This window comes from Dipodomys ordii, unplaced genomic scaffold (assembly GCF_000151885.1).
Source record: "Dipodomys ordii isolate 6190 unplaced genomic scaffold, Dord_2.0 Scaffold160, whole genome shotgun sequence".
Taxonomy (NCBI): Eukaryota; Metazoa; Chordata; class Mammalia; order Rodentia; family Heteromyidae; genus Dipodomys; species Dipodomys ordii.
Window position 1 is genome coordinate 2,189,261 of NW_012267376.1, and position 21,244 is coordinate 2,210,504.

The 21,244-nt window shown below is 47.1% G+C and overlaps 1 protein-coding gene across 2 annotated transcripts in view; it reads right to left on the reverse strand.

The window, feature by feature from the left end:
• Positions 1–18,894: 18,894 nt before the first annotated feature.
• The window catches only part of Tns3 (tensin 3), a 234,345-nt gene continuing 231,995 nt past the window's right edge, over positions 18,895–21,244 (reverse strand). For both annotated transcript variants that reach the window (XM_013032977.1, XM_013032976.1), the window contains one exon: positions 18,895–20,229. In XM_013032977.1, coding sequence (XP_012888431.1) covers positions 20,085–20,229 — 145 coding nt within the window. In that variant the 3' untranslated portion in view covers positions 18,895–20,084. The remainder of the gene's footprint in view (positions 20,230–21,244) is intronic.

The window sequence follows — 21,244 nt, forward strand, 5'->3', positions numbered from 1 at the left end:
CAACCCATAGACATTTGTCATGTTCTACTAAAAAATTTCTTAGAAGGAAATTTGTATTAATAAGTAATTATCTTAGAAATAAAAGCCAAGGAATAGCTCAAATGAGATCCAAGCCCTGAGTTAAAGTCCCACTACCCCAGAAAATAATTATTTTTTACAAACAAAACTAAAGAAATAGAAATCTCAAAGCAACAGTTTAAGCTTCTAGACAGGAAATACACAATTGCCCCATACCAAACAGAAAAAAGAAAATAAAAATAAAACCAGTAACTAGTGGGATTTAAAACACTATGCAGCAGAAGAAAGTGTAAGACTTCAACTTCTTTGTTCTTTGAAAACATCAATAAAATCTACCAACAAAGAAATAAATGCAAATGAGCAATAATAAAAAATAAATTAATAATAATAAATAAAAATCCCAACAATAAAAAAGATAAAAATAGGACAGTCAGCCTTTGCCTATATATCTGAAAAATCTATTTAGGTTATTTTCTGTTTACTTATTTTAGTGCTGGTAATTTCCCACTCATCACTGGTGCTCTACCACTTGAGCCATGCCTCCATCTCAAGAAATACATGTAGATATTACAAAAGACACTAATTCCTTGAGAAACATAAATACCTCACCCTACTTTAACAATTGTCTAAGTAATTTTATACATATGAAAGAACTCAGTTGTTTTGGTAAAAAAAAAAAACTCTTCTAATCTATACCAAAAAAACTTGTAATTTTTTTTAAAAACCTGTCAGACTAAACTAACTTATAAAGATTTCATGATGCAAGAGTAACATATAAACTTTATCCATATTCTATTACACTATAATATAGTATATTATATACTACTGTAATATGTAGTATATTGATACTACTTATACATAAATTTTATGAACCAATAATGAATAACCACAATAAAACTAAGAAAGTAAGTTATATGACTTACACTCAAAAAGAATAATATACTCAGAAACAAATTTAACACTGAACATTGAAGTCTGCAAAATATTGATGTAAAGAAATGAAATATCTAAATAAATAGGAAGCCTCTTCATGTTTATGGGGGACACACCATCAGATCTTCCCAATGTTAAGTCTAAAGAAGACAATTCTCTTTCACGTGGACTGTAGATTTAATTCAATTCCTGTCAAAGTTCTAGAAGGCTTTTCGGTAGCATTGAGATAATAGTACAAATGTATGTTGAAATGCACAGATTCTAGCTAACGGTTAACAACTCCGAACAGTCACCCACACCCTCTTATAAATGCTCTGTGTTCTGTAGCACACAGGGTTGGCTGTCACAGGAACTGAGAGTTGAGGCAAGATGGTCCAGAAGAGGCAAATGTCTCCAAAAATGAGAACGAGGAGGGCATTATGGTTCAAGGGGACACTGAGTGATAGATCACTTGCCTAATATATAGATTATGTTCAGCAGCCCCAGTGTGGGGCAGGCATGTTTGCACAAACCTATAAATAATCCAAGCTACTAGGGAAATAGAGGTGGAAGAATCACAGCCCATGCCCAATCTAGGCAAAAGACTGTATCCATGGGGAAGGGTAACAAGATACCAGGAAGATGCTCATGGGATACACTATGCAGCACTTACATCCCAAGCTGGGAACGAGGCTCCTCTAAGGTAGTAGGAGACCGCTGTGTGCTGCATGCAGTGGACCATCTGGGTTCTGCCCATAATTACAGTACTTCTCACTCCAGTCCCTGCTGCCATTTCCCCACTGGCTCAGCCTCTTCCCAGATGCTCCCCCAGGGCCTGTCTCTCTGTGCTCAGAAAACTGGCGGGAGCTGGCCCCTCCGACCCAGCCTAGTGGAGGTGGTAGTCAGTCCCGCAGCAAGGCTTCCTGGACCGCAGGTGGTTTCTTGTTTGTGGGGTCGACTCTCATATTCTCTTCTCTGTGTGCAGCAGAGTAGACAAGAGAGCTAGCTTAAGATCCAGATTTGAACTACAAGTGTTTACTTTCTTGTAAGACTTCAGCTCCATCATCTGCTCACCTTCTCTATATATCAAAGCTCCATTCTGGAAGCCTCTTTAGCCTTTACTTTTAAAATGTATCTCTTGTATCACTCAGGATTCCTACTGTGTAGTCAAATAACAAAAAAAAATCTAAGCTATGGAAGCTTACGTATTTTATAAGTTTGCAGGAGTCCAAGGGCAATGACATCATCTTCTACTACAGCATCCTCAGCTCACATTCAAATTTCTGGGCACCTCCGTGCCTCATGCTCTCCTTACAAATGGGAGAAAGACAAACAATCCAAAGACCAAGAGAGAGGTAGACCAGTTAGCTGTGCCAGCACACTCTCCTAGATTTCCCCCTATAGGTTTGTTCTTGTATACTGTGGGCCAGAATTGCACTGAAAGAGCTTAGAGGAAGGCAGTGACCACATCCCGGGAAGCTCTGAGGGAAGAGGGAAGGCAGAAGCATCCCTGGGTGCCACTGTACTTCTGTAGGCCACCTAGGGGGTCACTGTGATTGTATCCCCATGAGGATCCTTCCATTCATGTCATTTAGGGGCAGAGTTCCGGTCACTAGCACCCTCCCCATTGGCATGCACAAATTTAACCAGGAAATATTATCATGCCTGTTCAGATATGAAGGTGCCTGAAGTCTTTTACTGAAACTACCTCTCTCCTACAGGTTGCCTGTTGCTCTCCACTGGCAGCACAGGGTGGTTCTGGGCAGAGCAGGCTGGGGTAGGGAGGCACAGATCTTACAGCCAGGTGAGACAGACACTAACTCAAGCTCCATGATTGCAAGAGCCATCGGCTTTCTAGGCAGCAGTACTGGAGGACAGAATTTCCCTGGATTGCTCAAAGCAGTGTTGGGCATAAGAGGTGACAAAAAATATTCTTAAATTTTGGTATCAAAATTCTGTAATTTGACAGAAATAAGTATCAGGATATCTTTTATGATTGCACTTTTGTATTTATCCATCCGACTTTAAAAAATGGATTGTCACATCCTCCCATCCATCATCTCCAGATGTTTTCGTTTACTTGGTTCCCGATGGTTATTCTGAAGCTGTTACTACATTTGACCTCTTTTTGTTGATTTTTGGAGGATCTTTATTTTAAAACTAAAGTAAAAATCAGGATAGTCAAGAAAGATTGCATGAAGCTCTGTTATTTCCAGATTTGTTCTTTTTGTAAATGTGTTTTCTTTCTCCCTAAGCTTTTCTCCAGAGGTTATATTGTTCCAGATCTTTCCAGCACTTGGAATTGACTTGAACTGCACACTTAACATTCTTCTTTAATTAGGAAGTTGGAATAAACATCAGCGGATGCCAGAACCCAGTTGCTGATAGGGACCAAAGTGCACAGCCAATGGGGAGAGGGAAGCCCATCTTTCTGTGACCACTTGCTGCCACACGAAATAAAAATGATGGATCATCTATATCCTCACCCTTTGAAAGGACAAGTTTCCATTTTGGCAATGGTTTTGTTTACAAAAAAAGGAAAGGTGGGAGAGGCACGGGTTCCCACGGCACACTCAGTATTTCGCAACCTCTTTGCAAAGTTGCTAGGGAACCAAGGCCTTTGCTCCTAGTGAAGAGTCCTAAGGAGTAGACTTGTACTGTCACTCAGAGGGCCAAGGCTCAGTGCTTGCTGAACTCTGAGCTGGTTCCAGGTACTGTCTGGAACATGCATGGGTAGACAATGTGCCATGAGTAGTTATCAGTAGTCATTGATCTCTAGTTCCAATACGTGGGGCATCCTTACCTCCTATAGTTACATGTGGAGTTGGGTCCCATGAAAATCACAGAGCGAAGCCTTAACCTTTTACTTATATCTACAGATAGGACCCTTGAAAAGGTAAGATTGAATAAGTTATGAAAGGGAAGGTCCTGGTTCAGTAGGACGAGTAGTCCTATAAGAAGAGAGATGTTGGAATGGGTGCTTAGAAAGAAGATTGTGTAAAGACACAGGAAAAATGTCTGTGAGCTAAGGAAAGAGGCTTCAGCGAACTCAATCTGCAGCCTTCTCGCCCTTGGATTTCCAGCCTCCAGGCCAGTAAGACGATAAGCATCTGCCAGTGAAGCCAGCCAGGCTGTGGTGCTGTAAGAGCAGCCCTTGTCCACACACATGATAACTCTCTACCCCTCTCTCCACAGTGGTCTCTCCTTCCATCAGAGGCCCTCACTTCCCAGGACCAGCAGCAGTGCACATCCTGTAGCCATGGTGATAGTGAAGAGCAGCAGCAGCACCTTCCTTGCTGCCTTTCGTGTTCTTGTCCTCAGTGGAGAAATCAAATATTCCTTGTTTCTCTTGTTTCCTAAGACTCCCAGACAATGAATTCACCCCCACCACACACACACCCCTCCCCATCATCTGGAAGGCTTTGTTTAATGCAACATACAACAAAAATAAAACTAAAACCCCCAGCAGATGTAATAGAACCCAGTGTGTGGCAGGGAGGAGTCTGGCAGTACAATGATGTGAACAAGCACCCTGCCTGCCAGTCAGTAGGTGCCAAAGCTCACCCCATCAACTCACCAAGACCCCAGCGAGATCTGTGGCAGGACAAGTCATCGTTTGTTTCTTTGGACAACAAATGTCAGTGAAGGCCCAGCATGGGAAGGCCCTGGGCTCACTGAAGGAAACCCAGCAAGGAATAACACCAGCTCTAGGAGGAAGCAACAAGAATCCCATGGTAAATAAATACAGTTAGGGTGTTGGAAGTGAGCACTAGGAAGGAAAATGAAGCAGGCTGTGATGCTGGCCCTCCAACCCCTGCCTTGTACCAGGGAGCCACACTGGGTATTAGCTAACAAAGAGAAGCTGGAGGAGTGGGGATTCCTGCTCCTGGTCCCCCAGCATCCGAGTAGTTCTGGAAACATCCAAATTCAGGACTTTCTCAAAAACGGATCTTAGTAAGCACAAACTTTGGCTAAACAGACCACTTTTTAAAATTTTTTAATAATTTTAATTTTTTTCCATTTTCTCTCCCTCTTTCTTCATTCACAATTATACCTTTTTAAAATCAAGCATCAACAGTGCTTTTCTGCCTAATAATATTTACAATGGACTATTACAGGATCAGACATAGATAAAACATCATTTTTTCAAGAGCTTTCCCAGAGCAAACACATTTAACCAACAACAAAGGATATTCTAATAAAAACTTCTTCATCTCTTTTCACTTTTACGTTTTATGATACAGAACTAACAAGAATATGTCAAGCAGGCATGGGGTTTCACATGTATAGTCCCAGCTGCTACGGAGGTAGAGACTGGGAGGATCCGGGTTCAAGGCCAGCCTAAGCATTCCCCCTCTCCGCTTCTCTCGTAATGAATACTATGTCCCACACTACAGTGAAATGCATGTGGGGAAAACTGAATACCTCTGGAGCCTAAGTTTTTCATGATTCGTTTCACTCCCAGGTGGCGCACTGAAGCCGTCTATTTATGGAAGTTCTTAAAAGATGCACATTAAACACAGGATAATTGTCAGCACAGGGAAAACAAGTGGGGGTGAGCCTGGCCAAGTGGGATTGAGGCTCTATGTGGAATGCACAAATGAGAAGATGCTCAAAATAAAATTGGAAGGAAACTGTTGGCTTGGAGCTTCCTAGCAGCCAAAGCAAATAGGCATAAGGTCAGTTATAAAAGGCATCATCAGGAATGGCCTGCTGAGTCTCATATGACTCACCTGATTTCAGAGAAGAGTCTTGGATGACTAGGTGTGGGATTCTCTGTCCTGTCACACACCCACTCTTCTCCTCATATTCCTCCTGGAGACCACCATCCTTACACTACATTCTGGACTCCAGCGGAAGGGACTCCGGCCTAGTCAATCAGACCATTCTCTCTGATCACAGCTGGGTCCAGCACCAGGTGACCCTATCAACATCAAGGAGAATGAAAAGAAATGTGGACTCCAAAGCAGACGAACATGAGTGCTAGGGGAACTGCAATGGAGAGAATGCAGGATCTACACAGCTGTAGCCATATTGTTTCTGGCAAAGGCCGTATGAACTGGCCCGGGCAGAGAATATGAAGCCAAGGGGAGAGATGGGGCAGCAAGGACAGGCTGGCCCTGATCTAGTCCTGACCAGACAAAGCAAAAGAACAGGATCATTTGCGAGGTGGATGACCCTCTACAATTTCTTCTTCTTCCTCCTCCTCCTCATTTTCTTTTTCTTCCTCTTCCTCTGCTTCTCCTCCTCCTCTTCCTCCCTCCTTTGCCTTCTCCTTCTCTTTCTCCTCTTCCTTTTCTCCATCCTTCTCCTCCTCCATTATTACTATTATTATTATTATTAACTTCCCCCCCATCTTTAAGTTCATTTATGAGTTTTCCCCAGTAGACCTTGGAAGACCATGAGGGAGACTGCATTATAGTCTACATCAAATTACCACCCACATGGTGTAAGCAGATCCCAATCCATTATCATGTGGAAGGAACAGATTCTCAGCCCTCGGAGGGAGTAACAACCACATGACCTGCTGTCACCAAAGGGCTGTCAGAAGATGGGACAAGGGGTGGGGGAGGTCTCACACCTGCAATCCTAGTACTCCAGAGGCTGAGATCCGACATGGTTCAAAGCCAGATCAGGCAGAAAAAGTCCACAAGACTCTTCTCTCCAATTTACCACACCAGAAAACCAGAAGTAGACCTGTGGCTCAAATGGTAGAGCACTAACCTTGAGTGAAAGAGCTCAGTGACAACAACCAGGCCCTGAGTTCAAGCCCCACAAGCAACAACACAAAGATGGGGCAGGATTGATGAACTTTCAAAGACAGGGTCACCACCATTTGTCACCACACTCTGGTACTTCCTTTTCTCTTTGTTTTGAAAACAAAGTGTTCTAGAGAGACACTTGGTCCCTGACTTCAGGAGGAGGAAGGATGGACAGAACCACATGGATCTGAGTGGCCATTACCATGGCCCTGCAGGATAGAGGTGGACATTGGTTGGAAGGGACCTTTGGTGAATGATGGCACTGTTTGGCCTGATTCATTGACCAATGATATCTGTGAGGGTGGTTGGGTCCAGACCCTCGCTGGAAGCAGATCTCCTGAGTCCTGCCCCCCCAACCCAGGGCAGTGGGGTTTCCTGAGTGCCTTTCCCAGAAGGGGGTCTCCTGAGTGCCCCCTGGAAGTGAGGTCTCCAAGTTTCACTCCCAGAAGTGGGGTCTCCTAAGTGCACCTCTCAGCCACTGGAAAGCAAGGCCGCTCCAGCTCTGTTTTGGATGCCTCTTCTGTCTTGGCACAAGCAGCTTTCACAGCGGACTTCACTGGCAACATCAGCTGCTGACACTTTCCAGAAACGGGTCGTAAAAAATAAATGGCTAAAACTTGTCAAAGCTCTTCCCTCACTCTTTCCAGCTGCATGTTTTTATCACATGACACCAAGTTCTACCATCTTCAATTGGGTAGTGAGTCAAGAAAATACCTATTACCGCTGGCTGCAGACAGACACTGTCCTCTGAGGAGCAGAAGGAGCCCGAGAAAGAAGCAAAGCCCACCCTGAAAACCTTCGGGGAAAGAAAGGTGAAAGGAAACTTTTTAGGACTCTTGCAGGTAGGGAGCATGTCTGGACAAGTGACAAGTGCTTTACAGAGCCAAGCAAATGCACTGAACCCACTTTGGTTCATTAGCACAAATAGGGTCATGAATAAAAAGCAGAGCAAGCAACATGGTTCTGAAAGGGGAACAAAACTCTAGGAAGACATGTGGGTCATCTTGTTTTCAGTATGCCACAGTGGTGAGCCCGGATCACCACTGAACACATGCAGCCTGCAGTCTCAAGAGCTTCCTGGGAGGCGAGGGGCTAAGTGCCACCTGAGTCGTTTTGTTGTTTGTTTTTGGTATGTGTGTGTGTGTGTGTGTGTGTGTGTGTGTTACATTTTTCTGGCAAAGAGGAAGAATAATCACTATAGGGCTGGTATGGGTTTGACAGGTATCTGCTACTGTATACAGCCCACTGCTCAGGTGATAATTCTTAAGCACCAGGAAGAGTCCAGAGCTCGGCCTGCTCTGGTAGGAGCCATTTCCTCTCCTCTGGGGTGACCCTTTGGTCCCCCATAGATTCCTTCCAGGACCTCTGCATTGCTCCATGGCACGCCATCCTAGTTTTCCTGCAAACTCCTACCAGTAATCCTAGTCTGACCCAGCAGGCCTGGAGTGTTTTCACCAGCAAGCCAGCTTCCTGTCCTCCCTTCCCACCTCTGGTGGCTCCATTCCCAGCACTGATCTCCTGAGGCCCTGAGGCCCTGTTACTGTCACCCTCAGGTGCAGACATGCTCCTTGCTGGCCGGTGTCTGAGCTGGGTGAGGCCTTCCCTCCTCATGGGCACCCAGATTTCTGGGACCCAGACTAATGCTTCCTGTTCTGAGCACAACCATTACTACTTATGGTCCTACCCTACCCCAGGACCCAGCCATCTTCTCTCCATAGACCAAAGACTTTTGACCACACCCAGCAGGTCCTCCATGGACCAAAGATGCCTGGCCACGCCCAGCATGTCTTCCTAACGGGGAGCCCTTGGTCATACCATGAGCTCACCATTGCTGCTGTCTTCCTGGAACACAGCCCATGAATGCTGAGAGGAGACTAGAGATCAACTACATGTGGATCCAGGACTGGGGACAGCTCAGTCTCACCTGTATCCCACAGTAAGGCTGTGAAGCCACCCGGAAGGCCACTCCTATAGTTGAATGTGGAGGCTCTTGGCCAGAAGGCACAATGGGAGAGGCTAACCAGAGGGGCCTAGGTGTTACCTGGACAGCACCCAAGAGTCTCTAGGAAGAGCATGGGGGTAAAAGGACTCTGGGAAATGAACCTGCAGGCAGCTACATAGCTCATGGTTAAATTCTACATAGACCTGGTAAAGTGGTTGTTAAGGTCAATCTGATGAAAAGCCAGATTCATGTGTGTACTTTTAGTTACTTAGGAGGCTGACAATGGGAGAATCAAGATTTGAGGTTACCTCAGGCAGAGAGGTTTACGAGAGGCCTCCTCCCCTCTTTTCCTAACCCAAGTTGTGGCACACCCCTGTCATACTAAACTAAGAGGGAGGCTGAGATACGGAGGATCACAGTTCCAGGATAGCGAGACAAAAAAGTCTGTGAGATTCACCAGAGGAAAGCTGAGCATGGTAGCACACACCTCTCATCCCAGCCAAGATGAGAGGCCTAAACAGATTGTGGTCTAGGAGTAATACACTTGAAAAGGAAACAAATCTCTATCTCAGTAATAACCAGTACAAATCAGGAATGGAAGTGTGGCTCGGTAGAAGAGCACCTGCCTAGCAAACAGGAGGTCTTGAGTTCAAACCCTAGGACTGACAAAATAAATAAACTCAACCTCACATACACCAAGTTCTCATCTCACCAAGCATTCAGGAGATTCATTCTACATGGTGGAGATTCTCTTCCCTCATGCCAAGCAGTGGTGTCAGGTGCTTCTGATGGTCTAGGACACCTGAGAAGAGCTTCTGCTCCCTGCTCACAGGTACTCTGTGCTGAATCTAGCTCCTAGGCCATGGCCTCTTGAATGCTGCTGAGCATAGATGCTGCAGGCCAAGGGCCTGTGTTCAGCTCCAGCACCTTTCACAACTCAGAGAGGCAGGGGAGAGTGCCAGCTGTCCACAGCAAGGCTGCATCAGCACCTCACACTCCTCTAAGACATGTCCCATATCTTCTAACTCAGACATCCCTTCCCCACATCTGGGACCCTTGAATGTCATCACTCTAAAGAGGGTACAGTCTGAAAGACAAGTCAGCAAAGGAGTGTTATACTGTGAAGTGTGTGTGTGTGTGTGTGTGTGTGTGTGTGTGTGCATGTGTGTGCTAGTCCTGGGGCTTGAACTCAGGGCCTGGTCCTTGAACTTCTTTTGCTCAAGGATAGCACTCTACCACTTGACTCACAGACCACTTCTGGATTTGTCTGTTTATGTGGTACTGAGGAATTGAACCCTGGGCTTCGTGCATGCTAGGCAAGCACTTTTATCACTGAGCCACATTTCTAGCCCCAATGGATTCTTTTTTTCAAGGCTAGCACTCTACCACTTGAACCACACCACCACTTCCGGCTTTTTCAGAGGAGTGTATTGGAGATAAGAGTCTGTGAGACTTTCCTGACCTGGCTGTCTTTGAACCATGATCCTCAGATCTCAGCTTCCTGAGTAGCTAGGATTATAGGTGAAATCCATCAGGGCTGGGCTAACTGTGAAAATTTCTCCTTTCTGTTCCTCAGTCCAAAGTGCCCTGAGCACAGAGCACCAATGTTGCATCGTGGCCCCAGAGGAGAAAACACATCTGTGGCAAAGAAAGCAAGGTAGCAGCAGGCTAAAGCTCCCTAGCCTGCACTGTCTTCTACTTGTGACCACAAGGAGGCGGACTAGAGCCACCACATAGAACATGGTCCAACTCCCCTTCTGATAAACTAAGCACCTCACCCATGCAAAAGAGTATGAGCAGGGCGCATTGCTTGTAAATACTTGCAATAAAATCATTAAGTCCATCAGCATGACTTATTGGGAGGGTAGTTGTAGTAAAGTGAGTTCATTTCTTGCAAAGATTTCTCTTCAGTGTACTTTAAATTCACACTACTAAGCAGGAATTGCTTTTCTCACCCCTCCTCTGCAGAGCTCAGACCAGCACCCAGGAAGGGCTCGCGCTCCCCCTACTGGTCATATTTGGAGTCCTAGGTGCACAGGGCTGAGGTGAGGCTACAGGCAGATCTCTCATTCATTCATCCATTCAGATCTCGGGGTGCAGATGAACCTCAGGGTGCAAATGCACAGGGCAGGCTCCAATACAGGAGTCCTGTGGAAATCAATTAGCTAAGCTCATGATGGGCCTTCAAAGTGCTACAAAAGGGGACATTGTGCTCTGACCATGTTATTTCTGTTTTCCTTTTGTTCTAACATATCATGGCAATAATGGACAGATATCTGCCAGGGGTCTGCAAATCTTTTCTAGGATAGACCAAACAGAAAAGATCCTTAGATACTGGATGGGGCAGATTGAGCTGACGTTGACCCCAGGAAGCCACAGGGAATTAACTATCATGGCTCCAGGAATTGTACATGGGTTTTGCCTTCTTTTTGTGCTAGTATTGGAGCCTAAACTCAGGGCCTAGGCATTAGCACTCTGACACTTCAACCACACCTCTAATTCCAGCCTTTTGGTCATTAATTGGAGATAAGGGTCTCATGGACTGTTGTCTGTGCTGGCTTTGAACCTCAATCCTCAGATCTCAGTCTCCTGAGTAGTTTAGGATTATAGACATAAGCCACTGGTACCCAGTGGTATTCTCTTAAAGTTAAATGTGATTTGAAGCTCACCATCTTCCGATCCATGTTAGGCTCAAACTCTGTCCACTGTTCCTTCTGCTGCACCCCTGTCTGAGGCACACAAAGGGACACAGGGGTCCCCAGCTTCCCCCAGTGAGCAGCATGGCCAATCACTGAGGAGCAGACCTTGAACATTAGTGGGTTCCCAATGATCGGGATCCATCACTTGTCACTGAGCCTGTTACACTTAGACAGTGAGAAGGCAGACTCTTGACACACATGCGCAAGCACGGGCATGCCCCCACCCCCTCTGTAGAGCAAGTCCACCAACTCTGCATCCCCAGCCCTCATTGGTAGAGAGGGGAGAAGAAAGATGAATCCTGGGGCCAGCTTGCAGTGAATTCTTATCATTTTGTGTGGCTTCAGGGATTGACTTTGAATCTAGGTTTAATTTGCTTATGCCACAAACAAGGTGTTTACCCCGAACAGTTTTTCTTTTATTTTTATTGTGTGTGTGTGTGCATATTTGAGAGTGAGTGAGCAAGCGAGAGAGAGAGAGAGAGAGAGAGAGAGAGAGAGAGAGAGAGAGCGAGAGCCTGTGCTAGTACTGGGGGCTTGAACTCAGGGCCTGGGCACTGTCCCTGAGCTTTCCCACTCAAGGATAGTGCTTTACCATTCGATCCACAGCTTCAAGCTTTTTGGTGTTCAACTGGAGATAAGAGTCTCATGGACTTCTCTGCCCAGGCTGGCTTTGAGCTGTGATCCTCAGATCTCTTCCTCCTGAGTAGCTGGGATTTCAGACATGAGCCACTGGTGCAAGGCAATGCCTCATTTACTCCCCACCACCTGCATATTCTTCCGCATGTTCATTCTGGACATCTCTGATTTATTCAGCCACCTCCTAGTGGCCCTGTGGGACAGTTCTAGCCTCCCAGAGTCACTCCATACAACCCCCCCCCCCCAAGAGCCATGCTACAGCAGCCCAGAGACTGCCCTGGCACATGGCATGACTCCCTTTGATTTCAACCCATCAGTCACAACTCCCCTTGGAAAGCCTGCTTGGACATCACACAACAAAGGTCTGACCCTCAGGTCCTTCTCTGTCTTGCTCCCTGGGGGAGGTGAGTATCCTGGACTGCTCTTCTTCTCCTGGGCCCTACCAGGCCTGCTTTCCCTTCCTCTCCATCCGTAAGGAAGACATAGCTTCTGTCACCTGACCTTACTTCTCTCCTGGTCTGGGATCTCAAAGAGCAACCATCTTGGAAAGAATAAATCACACATAGCCAGAGGTGTCCGTGTTCAAGGGACACCTGGTGGCAAGCACGTCAGCACTGGGTGGGTGATCTGCCAAGATAAAGAGGGATCTGGATAAATGAGTATTTGTGAAGATGTCTGTTGTAGGAAGCTGTGTGGACCACTAGGGGGCAGGTGCACCTCACTGCACTCTCAGCCACCACCTCTGGCCAATGGCATTGCCCACCCAAGTTCAGCTGGGGGGTCTTGCTGTCAATATTCTCCCCTGCAGAGGGAGGGCACCGTTTGGCAGGAAATGGGATGGGAGGCGATGTGGGTGCACAGCTGTTGCTGCCAAGGGGTAGGACCTGCTATCTAGTGGGTTCTATGTTCTTGGAGTTGATCACTGCTGAGCAGATGCCTTGAGACAAAGAAATTAAACCCAACTACCAGAAGGCTGAGATCCGAGGATGGTGACTCGAAACCAGCGCAGACAAAAAAAAAAAAAAAAAGAAAGAAAGCCTGCAAGACTCTTAGGTCCAATTAGCCAACAAAAAAAAAAAAAAAAAAACAAACAGCCCCCCAAACAATTTCCGTCACACTAACCAAAAAAAAAAAAAAAAAAAAGCCAGATGTAGAGATGGGCTCAAGTGATAGAACACCAGCCTTGAGCAGAAAAAGGCAAGTGAAATTACAAGACCCTGAGTTCAAGCCCCAGTGCTCACACACACACACACACACCACGACAGTATGGGGGGGGGGAGTTTTTTCCATGTCTGCCCCCTCCTACCCTTTTCTAGCCCCACCCTTTACGGCCTGTGCAGAGGTAAGATGAGTCACAGCTAGACAGCTCTGGAGAGGAAGCATGCCAGCGGCGTGGGCACAGTAGACTTCTCTCCTCAGAGAAAACTCACCACCTACAATTGCTCCCATCCAAGCAGCCAAGGTCACTCAGCCTTCACTATGGGAGCAGCCACGGTGGCTGTAAAAAGTTAATCATTGAGCCAGATTCTGTCTCACAGGGTGCGGTTGTTTGTAGTTTTATCTGCCTGAGATAAACAGGTAACCATGCTGATTTGCACTGTGGGACCCTAAGAAGAGGGAAAATGTTCCTGGCCAGGCTGGAGATCCCAGGGCCCCTCAGCATGGGTAGTGCAGGCACATGTACTGCACTAATACCATAGCATACGCCCTGCATTTGGAGAAAAGACCCTCTACTAAAGATTTAATATGGCCTATGAAGCTAGGTAAGAGGTGCTTGCCAGTATTTGCCCTGTGCTAAGCCCCACCTATAGGGCCTTTCTTTTTCTTTTTCTTTCCTTCCTTCCTTCTTCCCTTCTTTTTTCTTTCTTTCCATCTGTCTCTCCTCTTCATGGTGACACTTGATCAACAGGTACCAATCACTTGCCTGCAAGAACCTTGACCCTGACCTTCCATGACAATCTTGAGGGCATTTCCAGCAAGAAGTCTTTAAGAATAAAATAAGGGCTGGGAAGATGGCTCAGTGGTAGAGCGCTTGCCTTGCATGCCTGAGGCCCTGGGTTCGATTCCTCAGCACCACATAAGCAAAAAGAAAAAAGCCGGAAGTGGCGCTGTGGCTCAAGTGGTAGAGCGCTAACCTTGAGCTGAAGAGCTGAGGGACAGCGCCCAAGCCCAGAGTTCAGGCCCCACGACCGACCCAAAAAAAATAAAATAAAATAAAGCCAAACTAACTTTTCTTTTAATAAATAAGCTGAGTAACTAGACACAAGTACACACATAAGAGCTAATTTTCAATCAACACACTCCAAGAAAGAGAATAATAGCACCAATGAATGTCTCCCTGGCCCCTTAAACCTGGTCCCCTTTCCATGATCATCCTGCCTTTCTTCCCCAAAGACCACCAGTCTGCCTGGCTGAGATATTTATATTGTGAACTTAAATAGTAAGTCGTCTTTAGCATATGGTTTTTCCCCCAGTTCTTGTGTTACTGTCTAATCTTCATCTTGTTGCACAGAACTTGCCTGACAGTACCTCAGCTGGCAGGTCTCAGTAACTCCTGATCAAACGCTGGGTATTTGAGCCTCCTTCACTAGGTTTCTGCAAGTGCTTACAAATAGGCCATCCATTCCTCAGCCCTTGAAAAATGTAGGGTCCTTCACTTCCTGCTGGCCTTTGTAGTTTGACAGAGACTCATTGCCATTCAAATCAGTGGTCACACATGCAGCCATTGTTTCTCTGTAGACAAGCTTAAGGGTATTTCTCTGCCTTTGTCAGAAGTTTTATCATGGTTAGTTGGTTTGGTTTAGTTTACTCAGCTTCTTGAACCTATAGATCTGTCATTTGCCAATTGTTCTATTGTGTTTGTTATGGTACTGGGGACTGAACCCAGGGACTCATGTTTGCTAGAATGGTCCTCTACTACTTGAGCTATGCCTCCAGCTCAAGTAGATGGTGTTAAGGAAATGGAATCTCTCTGGCTTTCCGCTCAAAGCAACTTTGAACTACTCTCCTCTTGATCTTCAACTATGAAATTGATTCCCCCCCATTTTCAGATTGAGTGGATTCTACTGGTGTGTCACTAATCAAACCTTCTCTCACCACCATCCTATGCTGCTGCTGAACACATCTAGGTAGTACTCTGTTATACTTTTTATTTCTGCAATTTGGTCTGGTACTTCTTCATTGTTTTTTGTCTTTTTATAATTTAAAAATCCTTTCAACAGAATTTATATTGGGTTGTGGAAGCATTTTTGTATTTAAAAATCCTAGCTGGGTATTGGTAGTTCATGCCTATAAGCTTCCTCAGGATGCTGAGATCTGAGGATCATGGTTCAAAGCCAGACCGAACAGAAAAGTTCGTGAGACTTTTATCTCTAATTCCCCACCAGAAAACCAGAAGTGGTGCTGTGGCTCCATGTGGTATAGTGCTGGCTTTGAGTGTAAAAGCTCAGGGACAGCTCTCAGGCCCTGAGTTCAAGCCCCATGACTAATGTTCTTCCCCTACTCCACCCCCCAAAAATAATTCCAGCATCCAATTTATTTCTATCAATATCAAGGTGTTGATTACAATGCTGACATCAGCCATCTTGCACTCATGTTAAATGTAATTTTCTGGTACCAGACCTGGGTACTGTGTCTGAGAACCTACGACTCCCTCTTAAAGCAGCCAGCAAGAGCCCTGCCCAGCAAAGTCCAGCTCCCATCCACTGGGACACTGACCATCAGTCTCCTGGGGAGCTAAGGCCAGTCAGGAGCATGTGAGTGTCCAATGATGCCAGCATTGAAGCTAATGGATTGTTCCTGGACATCACCTCCATCTGACCAGCACTACATCAGTGCCCTCCAGACCTCACTGAGATCATGGCCAAGACTCAGGTGGTGGCCAGCTTAAGGGGGGGGGGTCCACTAGTACCCTCCTGCTGGACAACACTGCATCTGCCATTGTCGGCATCATAATGCTGTGAGCATCACCACGACCTGGTGGCCCATGTTTCTAGAGTGGAGATGAAGTGAGAGGCTGAGCTCACAGTGGAACTGGGGTCTCCAGGGCCAACAGTGCAGAGGGAACACTGACCACCGAGACAAGCAGCTAACTGAAATCTTGGTTACTGGTCATAATTGGCCTGGACTCCACATGTTACTTCTTTCCAGACTGAGAGCTGAGGGGATGAGTTAGTGGATAGACTTGTGCCCTGCTACCTGACTCGGGAGGGAGGAGACAGCCCGATCGGGCAGAGAGCTAGCAGGACCGGCAAAGCCCTCCACAGAGAGCAGGGAAGGACCCTGCAGGAGGAAGGTCTCCAGTATCTGCTTAAGGCTAAATTCACTGAACTTTCAGTATTCTGAGCCGAGGCCAACACCATCAGGGGATGTCCTGTCACAAAGTCATCCTACACCAGCCAGGGTAGGAGTGGGTAGTTATAGAGCATCAGAAATGTACCATAGCCAGGCGCCAGTGGCTCAGGCCTGTAATCCTTGCTACTTAGAAGGCTAAGACCTGAGGACTGTAGTCCAAGGCCAACTCTGGCAGGAAAGTCTGTGAGACTTTTAATTAACCATCAAAAAGGCAGAAGTAGAGGTGCGGCTCAAGTGGTAAAGCACTAGTCTTGAGCAAAAGAGGCTCAGAGACAGTGCCCAGGCCTTGAGTTCAAGCCCCAGGTATGATATACACACACATTATAGATAAAGATATAGACAGATCTCTTTATATATATGGAGAGTGTGCATGCGCATATGTATACATGTACCAGTACTTGAACTTGGGGCCTGAGTGCTGTCCCTTAGCCACACTTCCATTCCAGCTTTTTGATGATTAATTTGAGGCAAGAATCCCATGGATTTTTCCTGCCTAGACTGGTTTTGACCCATGATCCTCAGATCTCAGCCTCTCGAGTAGCTAGGATTTACAGACATGAGCCACCAGTGCCTGGCTATAATATATTCTTGAGTGCCAAATGTGAATTGATTATCTGAGCACACGTCTTTTAAAAACAAAAACAACTAAAACACCCACACAAAGAATTAAAAATAAAGCAAAATAAAAGTCAGGCACTGGTAGTTCACATATATAACCCTAACTACCCTAGAGGCTGTAATCTGAGGATCAAGGTTCCAAGTCAGTAGTCTGTGAGACTCTTAGCACCAATTGGCCAGCAATAAGCCCAAAAGGGAGCTGAGGCTCAAGTGGTGGAGCCAAGTAAGAGAGCAAGATGCTGAGTCCAAGCCTCAGTACCAGCAGAGAATACAAAAAACAAAACAAAAACAGCCAGGCACACACAGAGACATATACAACACATAGTGGGAGTCACACAAATGCCTGTCTCATGAGGCTTAGCAAGGTCATAATTTTTATTATTATACTCTGAATAGAGATGGTATTTAAAGAGCAGAGAAAATGACTATACAAAGGATTTATAGAACAGTCATTTACATGCTGGATATATATTCTTTACAATATCAGAAGAGTAAAAATAAACGCTAACAAGTAAGGCAGGTGAGGACACAGTACAGGGTCTTGGACACTGAGGGTAATGGTAGTGAACATTTAACATGGCTATCGCTTACCACTGGAGGAATACACGCTTCTTGAGTAGGTTAATAAGGACCCTGGCTAGTACAAGTGTTGGTAGGACATGGTTATTGTGAACTCACTGCACTGACTCCCAGGACAGTGTTTAAGCCGGACTAGAGCTCCAGGGCCAAAATGCCCAAGGGAAGTTCCTGGGCACACAAACGGGAAAGTCTGAGACTTGTTCCATCTGACACAGTCACCCGAGGAGTGGAAAACCTGCCATACCATGGGAAGGAAGGCAGCTTCCCGTGAGCTGTGTGCTCAAAGGGAATTCCTAGATGGCCTTGATCACCTTTACCTTTGAACCAAACTCCTACCCGGCCAGTCTGGTGGCTTTCCACAGTGAGGGTTGCTTCTTGAGTGCACTCTACAAAGGCCTTCCTAGAGGCCCTGGTGTCTGAACACAGCTGCACACCCCTCCTGCTCTCACCATTACCAGGCCCCGTCTATTCAAGAGGGATATGGGACGAGGCCTGGGGTCTTGGGTCCCCTTTGGGTAGAAACCATCAGTGGGCAGACTCAGCTTCCCTTGTCAGGTTGTCTGCAGTGGAAGAAAAACTGAAATGCTAGGAGCCTCAGGGAAACATAGCAGGGCCTTCCAGAGAATGCCAGAACATTCTCTAATAGCCACAAGGTGGTCTGTGAAGACCAAGGCAAACATTTGGCACAGAAAGGAGGCACTTGGCTTTTGGTGCATCAAATAGGAGCTAAAAAGTGGAGTAATCCTCCAGTTCACAAACACCCTCACACTCACACACACTCGCTCGTTCGCTCACACACACACACACACACCATCCTCATGATTCGATTGCTTCCAGCTCTGCCTGAAGCTGTACCTTCCTCTGCCCATCACTGAAAACGTACTGAGCCCACTCCCCCAAGCCCATCTTGGTAACCTGTGTGCCTGTGACCTTCCAAACACTAGGAAGAACAGGTATTTCAGAATGGGTCATAATGGGGGTGGGAGGCAACTGAAGCTCCCACAAACCACAATGGGTTGTGCGGGAAGGAGCCTGCAGCTTTGTCTCCACACGGCCTGGCTCCGTCTCTCAATACTGGTAAGTCCCAGGCTCACCGCAGCTCCCAAACCCATGACAGCTGCAGGTGAGCAAGATGGCTATTGGAAAATGCACTTGAGCATGATCTGTCACTGTCACACCCAATTCCATGGCCAGGATGACACAGAGAAGTGTCACTGATCAGAGCCTATAAGACTGGGATTCCTGTTTTGGGTTTTTTTTTTGATGGGTTGTGGGGCTTGAACTCTGGGCGCTGTCCCTCAGCTCTTCAGCTCAAGGCGAGCACTCTACCACTTGAGCCACAGCGCCACTTCCAGCTTTCTGGTGGTTTATTGGAGTTAAGAGTCTCATGGACTTTCCTTGCCAGGGCTGGCTTTGAACCATGATCTTCAGATCAGCCTCCTGAGAAGCTAGAATGATAGGCGTGAGTCATCAGCGCCCGGCTGGAATTCTTGCTCTTTTCCCGGAGTGTCATGTGACACAGGGAAGCTGCAGGTGCCACCCGAAGCAGCAAGGGGGCACCTTACAAAGGTCATTCAGGCCTGCACAGGACTCCAGCCAGGACCACTGTGGGTGAGAGGCTCACCCCAGCATTCCCAGGACTCGAGGCAAGCAGCCTGGAAAAGGCATGTCCATATACAAAGCACAGGTTGGGCTTCCGAAAGCAAAGCCGCCTGTTCAGAGTACCGCAGGTGGGGGACTCTCAGGTCACCCCCATACCACTGTTTGTCTTCTAGAGGTCAGGGGTCGGGGGCCCATGAGGGGACAAACATCTTGAACACTGCAGCTGCCGTCAAACAATGGCAAACTGTATAAATAATTTGGCATTAAGTAAAATATAAATTAGATAGAAATGGCATTTTTGCTTCCCTCTTCTCCCTTCTCCTCCAGGTCCTTTCGGGCTCTCTCCAGTCCAGCGCTCCATCTATGCACAGAGCCAGAGTCTCCCCACGAGCGGTAGGTAGGTCTCTTGACTCTGCACACTCCTCCATGCCTGGGATCCAGCCGCCCTCATCCTCGTAGCCCACAGTGCTGTCCCCTCGTCCACGGCCCCTTCGTTTCTGGAAGGGTCTGACCTGCTCGCACCTTCTTCAAACATGCGTCCCTTTCTCAGTTTCATCCACATCTCAGTGGTGGGAAGATCACAGGGAGGGAGGGAGATGCCGGCCTCGGGCGTTGATGCACAAGATGGCTCCTGCCCAGTGGGTTCAGTACTCTGCCCTCCCCGAGGCTGGTGTGCCAGAACACGGGGTACCTCGCATTCCATGCTCTCTCCTGGCACAGCACTTTCCCCTGGCTTTCTGGCCAGGAACCCCTGGGCCAAGTTCCTTCTACTCCAAAGTGCTTTACAGACAAGTGGTGGATAAGTTCCTCTCAGGAAAAGGTCAACCCTTGCTGACATTGTTCTTGTTTGTGTGGACTGTCAAGAGTATTGGGGTGTTACAAAGGGAGGGCCTTGCCTCATCCCACTGCCATTGTGAACATCTCAAGAGGCATCTGGTGGGGGTTCTGGGCTAGGAGGGGCTCTCAGATCTTCTTTGGGGAGCCAATCATGACCTTTGACACGAAATTGACTATGGCGCTGGCTGGCTGCTCTGGGTCGTGTTCTGCAAACAGGTGGCACACGTTGTCGGTGGCACTGCCCTGCTTTCGGGCCACAAATCCAAAGACTCTGCAGGAAGAAAAGCTCAGATCAGAGGAGAAGCTGGAGCTGGGGGGAGCAAACTACATTCCCTGCCCCAAATCAAAACACACACTCATCTTAGTGTACCCCACCCACAGCTTCCCCATGGGGTAGGAACCCAAGTTCCTGGGCGCTGGTGGACATGGGGGACTCAGGGTCCCAATGGTGGGGGTCCTACAGGTCTGGGAGATGACACAGAAGTCCCAGCCCACCCAGTCTTGCAGTCCTCATCCATTGGGGCCCCAGGGAAATAGGCCAAGACTTCTTCTCATGTCTCCTAAGCCTCTCTGGCCACATATACCCAGTTTAGGAAGCTGTACCTAGTTCTTTCTCTAAGAAATTGATTTCTCTAAGAAAACCATCATCTTAATAGGCTTTTAAAAGTCTGAAGCTTAACACAATCAGGATCATTCCCTCCCACCTCCCGCAAAAAAAAAAAAAAAAAAATGCCAATGATCTCTCTGCTTTTTCTAAGAAAAAAAAAAGGAGTTTTTGTTTCAGCTTAGTTTCCACACCACGGAAGGGTTAGGCCACTGACACCCCAAATTACAAGCCTGAGGCCCAAAGGTATTGGGAACATGGTCCTTTGGAGCTCAGAGGAGGCTACCAGCACTCACCACACTAACGGGGAGTTCTGGGAAGGGATCAAAGGGAATGAGGCCCACAGTGGACAGTGAGGTTATTAAAACTGGGCAGAGGACAGAACTGCAGATAGCTGCAAACTACCCTCCAATGGGAGGGTAGGACAGACTCCCTTTGTTCCCCCCAAAGGCACATTTTCTGGGAAAGAATCCTCCCAGAAGAATGTCTGAAGAAAGCTGGGCGCTGGTGGCTCACGCCTGTAATCCTAGCTACCCAGGAGGCTGAGATCTGAGGATCGCGGTTCAAAGCCAGCCCGGGCAGGAGAGACCGTGAGACTCCTATCTCCAATAAACCACCAGAAAACCGGAAGTGGCGCTGTAGCTCAAGTGGTAGAGCGCTAGCCTTGAGCTGAAGAGCTGAG